Consider the following 18162-nt stretch of genomic DNA (forward strand, 5'->3'; position numbering starts at 1 on the left):
CCGCGATTTCCCGAGGCTCTCCCCCCCCGCGATTTCCCGAGGCTCTCTCCCCCCCGCCCCCCGCGATTTCCCGAGGCTCTCCCCCCCGCGATTTCCCGAGGCTCGCACCCCCCGCGATCTCACGAGGCTGTGTGCTGGCGTCACGGGGGCCGTGCGCATGCGTGCCGGCGTCAAGGCGGCTGCGCAACGGCCGTGCGCATGCGTGGTTGCCGTTTAAAAAAAAAGCCAGAGCGGGCTCTCGCGGGCAGGCGGCGCATGCGCGGGCGAGGCGGCCCGCGGGGAGTAGGCAGGGAAACCCCGCGGGCTGGCAGCCGTTAGAGCGGGGAGTAGGCAGGGAAACCCCGCGGGCTGGCAGCCGTTAGAGCGGCTCACTTCGGGCCCTGACACCGTCAAACCTGAGAGGGGGAAGTAGAGAGAGACAGAGAGGGAAGAGGAGAAGGAGAGAGAGGGAAGAGGAGAAGGAGAGAGAGGGAAGAGGAGAAGGAGAGAGAGAGAGGGAAGAGAGATAGAGAATTTTTTGGAGCTTCAGGCCTGCCTGCAGCGGGCCTGGAGACCAGCACCGAGTCCCCCCCTGCGCGAGGGTGAGGAGGGGGGGGGGGGTTGCTAAACACAATATAAAACTGAAATAAATTGTTAATTAATTCCCTAACATATAATTCAAATATTTACCTTAGTTCCCTAACACACAGGTTTCTGAAGGCTCTACTATAATTAAAATGCAGACTGTAGTAGTTGCATGGAGAACATATGAACAAGAAGATTGCATCTCCAGGATACATGATGGGAGACAGATAGCCTGTAGGTTTTACAATGGATTAAACAGAAATTGAAAGGATAGAGATCCAGACAAGAAATTGCCCTCGTAATCCTTTCACACCAATGGTGAAAAAATACCCAGCAGTGATCAAACCTGCCAGGTAGATGTGGTTTTCAAACTATAATTACATTTTTAGAATTTCACAGCTCAAGGCATCGATCTCAAAAGTCAGGGATAGAAATAGAACAGTTCCAGGCTTGGAAGAAAAACAAAGTCTGACAGGGAAATATGTATGTGTGACCCTTTCACTTCCTCCTTCACAGTCTTAATTGGAACTACTTCCAAGATTAACATGAAAACATCCAAAAATTAGAAAAAAACGTAACAGCACTGTACCTGTTTCAATATCTGTCAGATGAAGCAGAGAATCAAATCCACCACTGAGGATCTGCCTTCCACATAAAGACCAATGAGCATCACGAACTGCCCCCTGAATGGCACAAGTAAGTCTTAAGCACCTGCTTGTTTCAATAGCATCCCATATCTATATGAAGGGCAAGCAAGAGATTAGAAATATAATTTTTTTTTAATTTGCATCTACTTACAGCCAGCTTCAAACCCACTTAAAACAGACCCACGTAGACAAGCTTTGGATAGGATAAATAAACTTGATTAAATAACTAAATATAGCTCCAGATTATCTGAAGAAACAGGTGAATATTTTACTAAGCACTTCACACTAAGGGCATAGGCAACTGTGAAGATATTTGAAGGAACATGGAAAGAGCTGAAATTTTTTAGTGCAGTTAAGAGCACAGAATTTGGGAAGCCTTTACCAATAGAAAGCAATAAATTAGGTTCTCAATGATACATTGTATATTGTTTCGCAGATCTCGACCTCAATGTTATTCTGTAACCGTGAACAGGTTAAGGGGCATACAGGGCAACATAGAGAACATGGAAAAGCTGACAAACAGCTTTAAAAAAAAGCTGACGCAGCCCTAAAAATTTGACAACTCAAAAAACAAGACACCCACCCTTTCCCGCCTCCGCACACCCCCAACCCTACTTCCTTCTGTGTCCACCCCTGGAAAAAAACTCTCCCAATTCTCTTACAACCGCACTTACAAAATCCCAACTGTGTAGCCTTTGGCCCTCCATTCACCATGACATTTCTGCTCAACCACACCCTCACCACCACATTTGATGCCCTATTAAAACAATTGCTCTCTCTCACCCTGGCCGTTCCCCACCGCCCCCCTCCCCCCCCCCCGGTACGGCCCCCAATCTTCACTCCCTTAAGTCAAAGGGACGCAGACTCGAACAGATATGGTGGACAATTAGTTTAGCCATTCACTGCCAGATCTAGCTGGACCACATAAAGCATTATCGGGTCCTGCTCTCGTCTGCCAAAATTGCTCACTATTCCAGAATCATTCTGGAATGCAAAGATAAACCCTGGCTTCTAATCTCCACTGTTAACCGTCTTCTCAAACCCCTCTCCCCCGTTTCCCTCCACCCTCACCTCCGACAAGTGTGAGGAGCTCATGGGCTTCTTTGTCTCTAAGATTGAGACAATCCGTTCAGCTGCCTCTGCCACTTTCCTTCCTTCCCCTAGCCCACCGGGCCAAAGTTCCTCTAAGGTTCCCCCCTGCCCTAGCCCTGAACTCTCACTTTTCTTCAGTTTCTCTCCGTTCTCCCCTCATGACCTCTCCGCGCTCATCTTGTCCATGAGATCCACTTCCTGCTCCCTCGACCCTATTCCCACCAAACTGCTGACCACCCAACTTCCTTTTCTGGTTCCCATGTTAGCTGACATTGTTAACGGTTCTCTCTCCTCGGATACTGTACCCCCTCTCCCTCAAATCTGCCATCATCACCCCTCTCCTCAAAAAAACCACCCCTTGACCCCTCCGTCCTTTCAAACTACCACCCCACCTCCAATGGCCTTAAAAAATGTTGTTGCCTCCCAAATCCGTGCCCATCTTTCCCGCAACTCCGTTTGAATCCCTCCAATCAGGTTTCCGCCCTGCCACAGTACCGAAATAGCTCTCATCAAAGTCACAAATGACATCCTTTGTGACTGTGACAAAAGTAAACTATCCCCTCCGCGTCCTTCTTGACTTGCCTGCAGCCTTTGACATGGTTGACCACTCCATCCTTCTCCAACGCCTCTCCACCTTTGGCCAGCTGGGTGGGACTGCACTCGCCTGGTTCCATTCTTATCTATCTAATTATAGCCAAAGAATCACCTGCAATGGCTTCTCTTCCCGCTCCCGCATCGTTACCTCTGGTGTCCCCCAAGGATCTATTCTTGACCCCCCTCCTATTTCTCATCTACATGCTACCCTTTGGTGACATCATCCAAAAACACAGCATCAGTTTCCACATGTACGCTGGCGACACCCAGCTCCACCTCACCACCACTTCTCTTGACCCCTCCACGGTCTCTAAATTATCAGGCTGCTTGTCCGGCATCCAGTTCTGGGTGAGCAGAATTGTTCGACAATTAAATATTAGGAAGACCAAAGCCATTGTTTCTGGTCCCCGCCACAAACTCCGTTCCCTAACCAGTGACTCCATCCCTCTCCCCAACATCTGTCTGAGGCAGAACCACACTGTTCGCAACCTTGGTGTCATATTTGACCACATCTCCGCAGCATAACTAAGACCGCCTATTTCCACCTCCATCTCTGCCCTTGCCTCAGCTCATCTACTGCTGAAACTCTCATCCATGCCTTTGTTACCTCTAGACTTGACTATTCCAACGCACTCCTGGCTGGCCTCCAATGTTCTACCCTAAGTAAACTTGAGGTCATCCAAAACTCGGCTACCCATGTCCTAACTCATGTCCCATTCACCCTGTGCTCGCTGACCTACACTGGCTCCTGGTTAAGTAACGCCTCGATTTCAAAATTCTCATCCTTGTTTTCAAATCCCTCCATGGCCTTGCCCCTCCCTATCTCTGTAATCTCCTCCAGACCCACAACCCCACCGAGATATCTGTGTTCCTCCAATTCTGCCCTCTTGAGCATCCCTGATTATAATCGTTCAACCATTGGTGGCTGTACCTTCAGCTGCCTAGGCCCTAAGCTCTGGACTTCCCTGCCTAAACCTCTCCACCTTGCTATCTCTCTTTCTTCCTTTAAGACGCTCCTTAAAACCTACCTCTTTGACCAAGCTTTTGGTCATCTGCCCTAATTTCTCCTTATGTGGCTCGGTGTCAAATGTTCTGACTTATAATACTCCTGTGAAGCGCCGTGAGACGTTTTACTACGTTAAAGGTGCTATATAAATACAAGTTGTTGTTGTTATACAACTGAAAAACAGCCATAAATATAAGTCTATGACCAATGCCATTGCTTCAAGGAGACTGAATAAGTTAAATTCTCTTTTTAGTACACTTCATTTCAGGATGTTGATGTGCTTGTCCTCACTGTAAAGAGGGAGCTCTGAAAAAATGAATTGTCTACCCAAAAGGCAGACAACTGGCAACCATAAAGGAGCGTCATTCATATGAACAATGATGGACAAGTAAAGACCCTCTGGTCCATCGAGCCTGTCGCACACAATTGCGATACCTTGTGTATCCCAATATATACACTCCATCCCACCCAAAACCATGTGATCTCCTGGGAGAGGCAGAAAACCAGATAAAAACCCAGGCCAATTTGGGGAAAAAATCTGGGAAACTCCTCTCCAACCCATCTAGGCAATCGAAACTAGTCCAGGAGGTCACTCTGGCCCTGAGTTTCCTGCAGTACCTACCTTCTGTAAGAGGTGATCTCCGCCCCAGCCAGAAACAGGTCCAGCTCTCGCTTGAAGGAATTCAGCGAATCAGCTTCCACCGCACGAGATGGCAGCCTGTTCCAGAGGCCCACTATTCTCTGGGACAAGAACCACCTCCTGACCTCTAACCTAGATCTAGCCTTATACAACTTCAAGTTGTGGCCCCTGGTCCTCCCTAACCTACTTAATTGAAACAAACTGTCAACGGGAACACAATCTATTCCCGTCATCATCTTATAAACCTCAATCAGCGCTCCTCTAGGTCTACGCTTCTCCAGTGTAGAGTTCCAACTCTTTTAGCCTATCTTGATAACTAAAATGCTTTAGACTGGGAATTAGTCTAGTGGCCCTCCTCTGCACCCTCTCCAAAGCCTCAATATCACCCACCACGTGAGGAAACCAAAACTGGACACAGTATTCCAAGCGTGGCCTGACTAAGATATTGTACAAGGACAAAATAGTATGCTTCGTCTTATACTCAATTGTCCTATGGATATACCCCAACACCCTATTTGCTCTAGCTATCGCTTCACGGCATTGCTCATGTACCTTTAAGGATGTATGCACTAGAATGCCCAAATCTCTTTCTATCTCCACCTTCTTTCATGCTTTTCCTTGAAGGGTGTATGAATGTTGAGCATTTGCCCTGCCCACATGCATAACACTGCACTTATCTAAGTTATACATCATTTTCCAGTCATGAGTCCAATCTCCCAACATATTAAGATCTGCCTGAAGCAGACGAGCGTCATCTACAGTCTTAATACGTGCACAGATCTTGGCGCCATCTGCAGATCGTGCCCCCAACACCTACATCCAGATCATTAATAAAAATAGTAAAGTGCAACGGTCACAACACCGATCCCTGCAGGATACCACTGGTCTTCAAACAGATCCAAATCCATCTATAACTACTGAAAGGATAATTACTAGTCCTAACCCCTTTGGGGCTACCCCGGATCAGGCGTATTTCTCAGACGTTCACTTTCAACTAAAGTTTGAGGTAGCCGAATCCTAAAGACGCTTAATTGGGTCTAAAGGTCCGGGCTATCTCTCCCTAAAGGAAAGGAACAACCTGAAAATGTTACCGTCCTCCAGATAGCACTTTTAATAAGTTTAGCTAGACTGTAACATTCCGGATATTATGAGGGTCCGGAAAACTCCCCCAGAATTCTGCAACTCCTCACCAAAGAGTGTACAGAGATTGAGTTCGCGAGTCTGTTTCAGAAGTCTTATGTGAGACAATTCTAAAAATATAATGGCCCAGAAATTCTGTTCACAGGCCTCCCGCGGGCGGAGGGCTGCGATCTGGAAAAATCTGCGCCTAGACCGGAGGGCTCCCGGGAGGCGCAGAGTTCCGTTGCTAGGCCTCTCCAAACTGCTGGTGCGTGGGGCCCACGTATCCCAGAGGCGCAGGCGGATTGCAGCATCCCTGGGATCACGTGGGCCATGGGGAGCCAATCAGAGAAGGGAATTTCCCTTCATACATTTGACAGGAAGACCTGTCAAATATATGAATAGAAATCACCCCCAAAACATAGTAAAACTTTAAATACATTTTTAAAAAATCACATTTTTAAAATAACTTTAAATTACATAAATTAAGTATTTTAAACAAAAATTTTATTTTTTGAAAAAAATAATTAAAGTTTTTAACGGCTAAAAATAAACTTACCTTTCTTTAAAGTATTTTTAAATGATAAATCAGTGGAAAAAATTTTAAAACTTTTTTTTAACTCTTATCCTGGTAAAAGCAGGCCTTATGCCTGCTCTTACCAGCGCAAGAATTGTAAGTGTTTTCTGCGGGCGGAGGGTCTCCAAAAAACGGAACTCTCCACCCACAGAGGCCCTTCTCCAGGGCAGCCGGAGGATCTGTCAAGCGCTTTCTTGACAGATCGGAAATGCCAGTTTCCAGCGCATGCGCAGTGTATGCCTAAAACCGGCATTTCCGTTGGCCCTACGGGTGCGTACACAGCGCGTACACACCCGTAGGGAATGGAATTTCTGCCCCATAGATTTATTAAAGAACCAACATGTAATTTACAGTTGGTGAGTCAATCGCAACATTAACAGTTCCAAAAAGAGAAAGCTTATAATTCTATTATCAGAGATCCTTACTCTCAAATCTTAACTTCGCTACAGTTCTTAGTTTTCTACAGGATATCCACCAAAATCAAATACCTTTAATCCTCGAGGTACAAAGAGTTGGAGACTTACAGAGCCGCCTCGGAAGCCGAGAATCGCTTTGCCCCTTTAAAGCGAGTCTACTATCCCATTTGAGAGTTCAATATTTATACCCTTTTCCAGTGGTATTTCCTTTAAGGTTTTCTGCTGATGTAAGCTAATTATCTCTAGTCATTTTTCTGCTGACCCCTGCAATTCTTACAGTCACCTCAGCTGGTAGCATTACAGAATTATGTCTCTTCTCTAGGTGTTCTAAGTTTACCATAAAAAACGGTGTAACGGCAGGTGCGTTTTACTTGATGTCATTTTTACGAAGGCAGATGTTTCTTACTTTTATGTGCTTCTTTACGAAGTGTAAATTAGAACACCTTGTACAGGGTGAACCATTGTTTGATTCCAAAAGGTTCAGACTGTCAGGAGCCTTTATCCTTCTGTTTTAATAAGGTTATTGATTCAGTGTCAACAACTATCTTATCTCTATAGCCAGAATGCTTTCACAGCTTTTTCATAGTTAGGTTTCTAGATTTCCAGACCCAGTTTGTCATGTTTTAATAAGGCCAGCATTCTTTCATAGAATGGTGTATTTTTCTGAATAGGTTATATGGCTTATTCCTTCATATTACTTTTTGCCTACGTCCTGCCAGCCAGTTCTCAATCCAGCTCAATATATTACCACTAATACCAGAGACTTCGATCTTATAGAGAAGCCTCTTGTGCAGTACCTTATCAAAAGCTTTTTGGAAATCTAAGTGTACAATGCCTACTGGATTTGCCTCATCCACCAACTTTGTAACTTCTTCAAAAAAACTATTAGATTTGTAAGACATGGGGGTCGATTTTATCTCAGGTGCAGGGAATTGGCGGGTTCCCCGAATTTAGTGATTCTGACACAATTGTAAATGGGTCTGTGAGATTGATGCAAAGTTAACACAATTGGCCAATTGATTTCCAGCATGTGGGAAGCCTTGGCAATTGAGTATTTCCAGTCAGAAAGTCGCAGAATACGACGTCATCATTGCTGCTGCTTTTAAGGTCCACAGCAAGCCTTGCTTCCTCTGCAGGCTTCCAACCTTCAACATTAAGATGGCACAGGAGCCTGCAGGTGGAACGGCCAGCGGGAGGGCCAGATCTGCGCCCAAATTTGATGAGGCTTCACTACAGGCATTACTGGATGGTGCTAGGGCCCACAGGGAGGTCCTCTTCCCTTCTTCAGGGAGGAAGAGGCCTCCCAGCCAGACCAAGACTGTGTGGCTAGAGGTGGCAGGTCAAGTCAACTGCTTGGGGCTCACATGAAGAACGTGGTTGCAGTGCAGGAAAAGATTCCATGACCTTCTTCGCACTGGAAAAGTAAGTACTGTATGATGTTTCCATCACCCTCAATCTGATCCCCATTGCCTTTCCTCACCAGCACTCAGCTTTAGCAATCTCTTCCTGCACATCCCACTAGACACTCACATCCATGCACCCTTACCCATTCCCTCTCTCTCTCTATGCTCACATTCACAGAACTATGCCACCATGCAGCCCTCACACTCCCTCTCACTCTGATGCTTTGACCACAACTGACAACACACAGGGAGGGCCCTTGGTATTGCAACCTCACTCCATCTTTGTCTCCTTCTAAGTATCTATGCTATGCAATCTCTGCACTCATTCCTTCATTCTCACTCAACCTCCACTTGTCTCCCTCATTGCAGGAAAAGAGAGCTCACAACAGGAGAGCGAGAGCCAGGACAGGAGGAGGGCCGCCCTCATTAGCCCAGCTCACCCCCTGGGAGGAAGGCGTCCTGGAGATTGCCGGGGCTGACCGAGATGTGGACGTTGGGGAAGGACAGGCAGGAGCATCCCCGCAAGCGGGTGACAGAATAGTTTTCCATTTCTCTCACTGGCATTGCATGAGTCGCTGATAATGATTCTGAAGCTACATCATATGGACTTATGATCATCTGCAAAATGCAATGTGCATGTAACCTTGGCATCACATCTCTAACTTTTTCCTTGACTCCCCCACAGGACCATCGAGAGCCCCCGTCCCCACTGTGCAGGAGGAAGAGCCTGAGCAGCCAGACTCCTCAGAGGAATCTGCAACCTCTGAGGGCGCAGCGTCAGCAGAAATAAGCGCACCCAGCAGCAGCGCAGACACTCACACCTTGGTGGGACTTTCGGGACATAGAGTTGTCGCCTGGTGTATCACAGCTCACAAGTGAGCATCAGCAGATTGTGGAAACAGGGACAGCAGTGGAGAGTCCTCGTCGGAGGGCGCAGGACTCTACCAGCTTGGCTCAGCTGCATGTCGACCCTCTGCCTTTGGGTCCATCCGTAAGATCAGAGGTGATGGAACTCCAGGCACAGATGCAGGAGTCTCTGGCAGGTTTTGTCTCTAGGGTTGCTGCGAGTGTGGAGCGAATGGAGGAGTCCATAGCGAACATGAGCAGAGCCTTTGTGGAGTCATTGGCGCATGAACGCATCAACACGGAAAGGATGGCTACCTACGTGGAAATGATTGCTGCCTCCGTGATAAGGCTGGCTACGGTAGAGGAGAGGAGGGCTACGGCCATGGAGGAGGTTAGTTGCCAGGGTATGGAAAACATGGTGAGTGTTCAGAATAGAATGACATCTCTTGAGGAGCGATGGGCATCTATTGAACAGAGAAACCGGACCTTCATGGAAGTCCTTCTGAGTAGGACTGCCATTGCAGATACGTGTCCCCATGGCCCCCCCTGATGTGCAGCAAGCTGCTCTCAAGCCACTTGCAGGCAGTGAGGGGGACCTGACCCATGAGAGGGAGGTTGGTGGCAGACCTCAAGGAAGTGGGGGCTCCTCTCCAAGCGCTCACACTTCCATGCCACTGCAGAGCCCTCGGTCAGAGCCCCGCCGGAGTACACACCCAACGGAGATAGAGGTCTCAACCCCTGCACAGCCGCAGGAGCAGCAGACTGCTGGCGAGCCCTCACAGGCTCGCCATCCCAGAGGACGCCCGCCAAAGGTGTCGAGACAGGAGCAGCAGGAAAGTGAGCAAGGGGCCTCCACATCTGCTGAAGCCACAGGGGAACACCTGTCGTTGAACGTCCTTCAATAGCCCAATACAGTCTTTGACAGTCTCTGACTCTTCACATAACTGAAAAAGCTTTTCCCATTACCTCCACAGTTGTCTACGATCCTTTTTTCCATTAGCCCTTTTGCTGATCTAATAGCAGCCTTCGTTTTCTTTAGTTGTTCCTTGTACTTAACTTTGTTTAGTTAATATATTAATGATCTAGACAAGGGAACTAGATGTAATATCTCCAAATTTGCAGACAACACAAAGCTGGGTGGGCGTGTGTGCTGTGAGGAGGATGCCGAGAAACTCCAGGATGATTTGGACAGGTTGGGTGATTGGACAAAAGCATAGCAGATGCAATCTAACGTGGATAAATGTGAGGTTATCCACTTTGGTGGCAAAAACAGGAAGGCAGATTATTATCTGAATGGCAATAGATTGGGAGAAGGGGAAGTGCAACGAGACCTGGGTGTCCTTGTGCACCAGTCGCTGAAGGTAAGCATGCAGGTGCAGCAGGCGGTTAAGAAGGCAAATGGCATGTTGGCCTTCGTAGCGAGAGGGTTTGAGTGCAGGAACAAGGATGTCTTGCTGCAGTTATACAGGGCCTTGGTGAGACCACATCTTGAGTATTGTGTGCAGTTTTGGTCGCCTTATCTGAGGAAGGATGTTCTTGCCATGGAAGGAGCTCAGCGAAGATTCACCAGGCTGATACCTGGGATGGCAGGAATGACGTATGAGGAGAGATTGGGTCGATTGGGCTTATACTCGCTGGAGTTTAGAAGAATGAGAGGGGATCTCATTGAAACTTATAAAATTCTGACAGGACTGGACAGACTAGATGCAGGAAGGATGTTCCCGATGGTCGGGGAGTCCAGAACCAGGGGTCACAGTCTAAGGATAAGGGGTAGGCCATTTAGGACAGAAATGAGGAGGAATTTCTTCACCCAGAGAGTGGTGAACCTGTGGAATTCTCTGCCACAGAAGGCAGTAGAGGCCAATACATTAAATATATTCAAGAAGGAGTTGGATATATTTCTTAAGGCTAAAGGGATCAAGGGGTATGGGGAGAAGGCAGGGATAGGGTACTGAATTTGGATGATCAGCCATGATCGCATTGAGTGGTGGAGCAGGCTCGAGGGGCTGAATGGCCTACTCCTGCTCCTATCTTCTATGTTTCTATGAGTATTAAATGTCTTTAATTTATAGAAACATTGCTGTTTATATCGTATTTGTCTTTGAACATAACCAGTCAGCCACCTTGGGCTTTTCTTACTACACTTCCTTCTTTTGACTTTGGGTACATATTTGTTTTCCACATTTTTTATGTTGTTCTTAAAACTTTCCATTTGTATTCTACATCGGTCTCATCACCACCCAGCAGGGTTAGCCAATTTACCTGTTCCAAATCATCTGCCATTTTAGTGAAGTTTGCTCTTCTTAAATCTGGTACGAGTTGTAGATTCTCAGTACCTTCAGTTCTACTAGCCAATTGAAACCATATAATGTGGTGGTCACTGTTGGCCAGATGTTTCCCCATATGGAGACCTGATACGAGGTCAGGCTCACTGATAAACACTCGATCCAATATATGATTATCCCTAGTTACTTCATTAACGTGTTGAGTCAGGAAACAGTCTTGTATATTTTCGACTAATTTTTCAGCTGCACTTTCCACCACAACAGAGGATAAACCATTGTCATCAAATACAAAGGTTCAAAATCCAATGATAAAGTCAGCTGCAGTTTATGTCTCGAGTCATGGAATGAAATCACTGCACTAAGACAGAGAATGAAGAAAATGCCAATTTGTTGAGGGATGCAGGTTGGAGCCTTTAACCACAGAAAGGGGCACAGCTCTTCAAACAGATCTTTACCTCTCCGCCAGCTAGCCGGTTCTGCAGCAGTCTACACATTCACCATCAAATACCATTCACCTTAAACTCCAAAGCTATTACTCAATAAGCTGACATGACTGAACATCTTGATGAACATCATTTGGACCTCAGTAAGCACCTAATTTTAAATGATGCAGAGAATAAAGATTCACAAAAGGTCTTATAATGCATTTTGCTCTTGAATAAATTGCAAAGCAACAACCAAAACTATGATGATTAGTTTCACTTTCAAATGTAATTATTGTATAAATATATTGATGCTCTCTGAAATGCAAATTTGCCTTTTAATTAATGATCATGTCAATTAGCAGCTTCAGTCAGCTGGTGCAATTACTGCAGAATCCTCGGATTTGTGCTAGATAGTACGAATCATGGCTTGTATTGTATTCCTCTAACAAAATTAAATAACTATCCTTTTTTCCTGAAACAAAAAAATAGCATGTGTAACTTTTATGATCAAAGTAAACAATTCTACAATATCTGCTTCATAGTAAGACTAAGAACAAAAAGTGCATGAGATAATGAGTGGCAATTCATACCTGCAAATGAAGAATATATGAAATATGCTTCTTATAGTATTATGGAAACTGATGAACATTCCAAAATAACTTCAGATTTCCAGCATCCGCAGTATTTTGCTATTGTATTGAAATGTTAATTGTTTTGTTTGTCCAAAATGTAAAGTATGGAATGTGAGTTGGCACTAGAATTCCATTACAGTTGAAATTATATTTTCATAGTGGCTTTTCTCACAATTCCACCAAGACCACTGAAGTTTCGAATGGAAATACTGAGATTCTCTCTAATGATCATATGATGTGTAAACACCCTAACACATTAATGGAATATTAACAACCTAAATACAGTGAAAATCTGTGCAAAAGTTTAACATATGATGAAGTGAAAACTTTCATGACTGAATACCATCTTGGATCCTATGGACCGTTATGTTCTGTGCCATTGGTATTGAAAGGGGGAAAGAAGATGTATAAAAGTTAGTGTAACGTGGTGGCACATGATGGGGATTTGGTTCTATACTTTCAGGAAAGGCAGTGTATAGCATTACCTCACATAATCACATGACTGGGCTGGCTACAAGATATAATCAAGGGCAAAGAACTGCAAATACTGCAAGAAATTAGTTGAGTGAAAGAGCTAATATTGCAAGATAAAGGGTATGCTCAAGATGTGTAACCACCCTAGAAATCAGATGGGCTAACAATATCCCAAGGACAGTAAGTAGATCAGGAAGCAGACACGAAGTCAACAATTCTTGGGACTAGGACAAAGGGCCAGTAAACAAATGCTGATAAGAGCTAAATTGATGTTATAATGCAGAACATTCTAGAAGGTAGCTGGGAACAATGTATAGTGCATCAAACTGTATGTATAACTATCTACTAACTGCTGTAACAATTTGGAGAAGCTTGACCGAGGAGGAAGCAGGCTGCCTCCCCACCAGTGCGAATAAAGGCTGTTTGTACTCTCGATCTCGGACTTGTGTTGAGTGATTTGAAATTACTCCACAACGGTATTTAATGAACACAAGTGGAATTCACTTTATGATAAGAATACTTGATGCTAGCAGAATTCATTGGTATTACTTTATGATCAATGAACATGACAGCAGTCTTTGACTAGTACTCAAAGAGATTTGAATTAGTTCTGAACATAAATCAGTTCAAAAAGTTTTTTTCTAATTGGAAATACCTGCAGTTGTCATCCTGTTTCAAGCATTTATTTCTATATGTAGCACAAATTAGAGGTTTCTACAGTAATTGCACTTGTAGTTATCTGTTATTGTTTCCTATTGCGTTCCAAACAGAGAAGCAGGAGAACTGAATTAACTGGAATATGTACTAGTATATGTACAACATAATACCAGAGAGTGACTTTAACAGATTCAAAGGATTGAGATGATGCCAAACTGTGAAGTTTGTATGGTTTAACAATTTTATCTGAAACCTGATACGTTCCTAGCCACTGTTGTAGTATATAATACGTATAAATCAGAATTTTTTTTTAAAAACAGTGCTACAACAAGTGTGACAAGTGAGCAATTTGGAGTGTATGACAATATCATGACTGAATGCTGGCTGTTTGGTGAAAAATGTCATTGTGATGAATTGTACAAACATTTATATTGTAGTAGTTTATCCTTTTACTTCCTTGTGAGCTGCAAAGAGATGACTGATGATTATTTTTATTCAAAATTAATAAAACTGACCCTTCCTGACAAACATTTGCTGCAATTCAACATATTTGTGCATGTTGTGTCTCAAGGGGTTTTATACCCTTACCTATATAACAATTAAGGAGGACTCCGGGGTGGAGAGTTTAGTTAACAGCCATTTTATTTACAATGTGCTTCTTCACTCAATGCACTACATTTCCCATAGTGCATTGCAAATCACCACTACGGTATCCCATGTGGGACAATTCTAATACACATTCAAAATACACAACATATTTCCTCCCCCTTAAAATAGAATGTCCACAAAACAGAATAACTGAAAATGACTATAACTTTGGAAGAGAGGGTAGACTGCCTCTACATTTCGCTAACCCTGGGGATTATTCTGCCCCATGCACACCGGTTAGCACTAACTGTAACTAAGGCGCTCTGGAGGCTGCCTTTCTCTTTGGGGGTAACGCCTAGTCTCAGGAGCAGGCTCTGGCTGGCTCTCCCGTGACCCTGCAGGCGTGGCTTCCTCCCTCAATGGCACAAGAGTGGATGGTGCCACCGTCTCAGGGTCGGACGACCAGTCCCTGCTGGAGCCCCCAGCAGGTCCTTGATCCTCTGTTTCTTGGGTTACCTGTGGCGACTGTCTTGGCAGTAACTGGTCTACATGCCGTCTCCATGTTCGGTCGTCTCCGGTGCGGACTCGGTATGAAACGGGGCCCGTCTTTTGAATGACCGTAGCCGGGACCCACCGCTCCGGGGTGGTGTAGTTACGCGCGAGGACTTTGCCCCCCACCACAACGTGTCGTTCTTTGGACCTCTGAGCTCGTCTGCTGACTTGATCCTGCTGATTGGCGTGCACCACTGCTTCTGTGGACGTTGGCCTCAGCAGGTCAAGGCGTGTCCGTAGCTGCCTTCCCATGAGTAGGTAAGCTGGAGATGCTCCAGTCGTAGCATGAGGCGTGTTTCGGTATTTCAGCGAGAAAGCATTCAGGCGCTGCTTTAGAGGAGCATCAATTCTTGCCGCTTTCAACGCGCGTTTCAGCGTTCTGACAAATCTCTCCGCCAATCCATTCGTGGATGGATGATAAGGCGCGGAGAACGTGTGCTGGATTCCATTGCTCTTGAGGAACTCCTCCATCTCCTGGGATGTGAACTGTGTTCCATTGTCGGTTATGATCTGCTCTGGCAGACCAAATCGCCCGAACATCTCTCTCAGAGTCTCGATGGTTTTCTCCGTAGTGGTAGTGGACATTACTGCAACCTCCGGCCATTTGGAATGGGAGTCCACCGTGACCAGGAACATTGCTCCTTCCACTGGTCCCGCGAAGTCCAGATGGATCCGTTGCCGCGGTGTCGCCGGCCATTCCCATGGATGCAATGGCGTTGCTCTTGGCGTATCCCTGGTTGTCTCGCATGATGGGCATGATTTCGCTTCAACTTCAATTTCATGATCCAGACCGGGCCACCAGAAGTAGCTTTGTGCCAGCTCCTTCATCCGGACAATACCACAATGTCCTGAGTGCAGCTCGTTGAGGACATGTTTCCGCAGCTTTGGTGGTATGATCACTCGCATGCCCCAAAGGAGGCATCCTGACGTGACAGACAACTCCTTCCCTCTTGACAGGTAAGATAGGAGCTCAGTTGGTGCGTCTGACACCCGTGATCCGTCTCCTCGCATCACCCGATCCAGCACCTTGGATAGCGTAGGGTCCACTCTGGTCTCTTTCTTGACCTGCCGGGCCGTGACAGGGACATTGCTCACCATGTCAAAGTAGAAAATCTTCTGCTCACAGCCTTCAGAGGGCACAGCCAGCCGAAGTCTTGACAATCCGTCCGTATTGCCATGTGCTGCTGACCTCCGGTATTTGATGTTGTAATTGTGAGCGCTTAACATCAGCGCCCAACGCTGCATCCTGCACGCTGCCAGGGAGGGTATTCCTGTGTGTGGACCAAAGATCGATGTCAGAGGACGATGATCCGTCAGCAAGGTGAATTTTCTTCCGAACAAGTAGTGATGGAACTTTTTGATTCCAAAGATGATGCCCAAAGCCTCTATTTCGATCTGCAGGTATTTCACCTCCGCCTTGCTCAGGGACCTTGACACGAGTGCAATCAGCTTCTCGTCGCCTGAGGGAAAGATGTGGGACACGACCGCGCCGACGCCATAAGGCGACGCGTCACAGGCCAGCTGAATCTGCAACAACGGGTCAAAGTGCGTCAATACTCTGGGGTCAGTCAAAGCTGCTTTGGCTTTCTTGAATGCAGCTTCGCACTCCTTCGTCCACGCCCAGGCCTTGCCCTGACACAGCAACTCATGTAATGGCTTCAACAGTGATGCCAGCTGTGGAATAAACTTTCCGTAATAGTTCAGGAGACCTAAGAATGACCGCAGCTGGCCGACATTTGTAGGTGCAGGAGCATCGGCAATGGCTTTCACTTTCGACGGTGCTGTGTGTAGGCCGTCCGCGTCGATGACATGGCCTAGGTACGCCACTGATGGCTTGAAAAATTCGCATTTGTCCTTGCGAACGCGTAAGCCATATTCTTCAAGTCTTCCCAGTGTCTTCGTCAGGTTCTGCAGATGCTCGTTGTCGTCCTTTCCTGTGACAAGGATATCGTCGAGATAACATTGTACCCCTGTAATGCCGCTTAAGATCTGGTCCATAGCCCGCTGAAACAATGCTGGTGCTGACGTTATACCAAAGGGTAGGCGGCAGTACCTGTAGAGGCCCTTGTGGGTGGTGATGGTGAGGTACTTCTGTGAGTCCTCTTCTACATGCATCTGCAAGTAGGCTTGGCATAGATCAATCTTGCTAAACTTTTGACCACCTGCTAGACCCGCGAAAAGATCTTCAATGATGGGGAGGGGGTACTGTTCAGCTGAGAGCACAGGATTCACTGTTACTTTGAAATCTCCACATAAGCGAACCGCGCCGTCACTCTTCATCACTGGTACCATGGGCGTGGCCCACTCACTGTGCGAAACCGGCACCAGGACCCCTATCTTGACCAGACGCTCCAGGTCAGCCTCCACCTTTGGTCTGAGAGCATAGGGAACGTTCCTGGCCTTCAGGAATCGTGGCTGGCTGTCAGGCTTCACCTTGAGTTTGACCGTAATCCCCTTCATACTCCCCAATTCTCCGTCAAAGACAGCCGCATGCTTTGTCAACACTGCCGCTAGCCCCGCCTCTTCGACTGACACCGCATTCACTTTTTTCCAATCCAGATGAATTTTCTCCAACCATGGCCTGCCTATCAGGGATGGATAGTCACCCTTGACCACGTAAACTGGCAGCATCACGGTTTATCCATTAAGCTCCACCTTGACCTCCGTCTTACCCAGCATTGGGACTGTTTCCCCAGTGTAGGTCTTTAAGATGAGCTTGGCCGGCGTCAGTGATAGGTGGTTCAGTTTTTCTTTGAATAGCTTCTCTGAAATCAAGGAGACAGCGGCCCCCGTATCCAGCTCCATTTTGACCGGTATTCCCTCTAGTAGTGGAGTGACTCCATAGCCTGATGAGCCTCCATTCACCGTTAACACATGGAGATTCAGCTCCCCATCAGAGTCTGTGTCACTGTCTTCCTGTTCTTGTTTCACCATGTGTAGGTTTTTCTTTTTAGAACGCCAGTTGGATGTGTTTCCTTGTTTGTTTTTGTGTGTCTCTGTGTAGGATTGTTTGCTTTGCCCTTTACACACACGTTCAATGTGTCCTTTCTTTTCACATTTCCGACAGGTCAGGTCTTTACACCAGTAGTCAGATGGCTGATGACCTGACCTTCCACATCTGTAACACTCTCTGGCGCCCCTTGCATGCTTATCCGGTGTAGCTGCTACCCTGTGCACTCTTGTTGCAGCCCCCAACAGCTGTGCATCTTTAGCTGCTAACTCCATAGACACAGCGAGCTCCACTGCTGATTTAAGCGTCAGTTTGTCAGTCGTGAGCAAGCGCTTCTGTGTTGCTTCACATCTTAATCCACACACAAACCTATCACGGACAGTGTCATTTAGAGTTTCACCAAACTCACAATGCTCAGTTAGCTTCTTTAGCACTGCAACATATTCGGCTACGGACTCACCCTCCCCTTGGTTTCGTTTGTGAAACCTGAACCTCTCGGCAATCAGCAGCGGCTTGGGTGCGAAATGTGTTTCCAAAACTTCCACAATCTGATCATATGTCTTAGCGCCGGGCTTAGCCGGGTGCATCAAACTCCGTAACAAGCCAAATGTTTTTGCTCCAATCACACTGTGGAATGTCGCCACTTTCACGTCATCTTTAATGCCATTTGCAGTCACGAAAAATCCGAAATGCTC

The 18162-nt window shown here is 46.4% G+C and overlaps 1 protein-coding gene across 6 annotated transcripts in view; it reads right to left on the reverse strand.

The window, feature by feature from the left end:
• Window positions 1-18162, reverse strand: part of wdr25 (WD repeat domain 25) — a 157257-nt gene that overhangs the window by 66521 nt on the left and 72574 nt on the right. For all 6 annotated transcript variants that reach the window (XM_086002980.1, XM_086002976.1, XM_086002979.1 and 3 more), the window contains exon 3: window positions 1154-1301. In XM_086002980.1, coding sequence (XP_085859106.1) covers window positions 1154-1301 — 148 coding nt within the window. The remainder of the gene's footprint in view (window positions 1-1153; window positions 1302-18162) is intronic.

The sequence above is a fragment of the Somniosus microcephalus genome, chromosome 12, assembly GCF_052327205.1.
Source record: "Somniosus microcephalus isolate GS21.2 chromosome 12, FLI_Smic_1.0, whole genome shotgun sequence".
Taxonomy (NCBI): domain Eukaryota; kingdom Metazoa; phylum Chordata; class Chondrichthyes; order Squaliformes; family Somniosidae; genus Somniosus; species Somniosus microcephalus.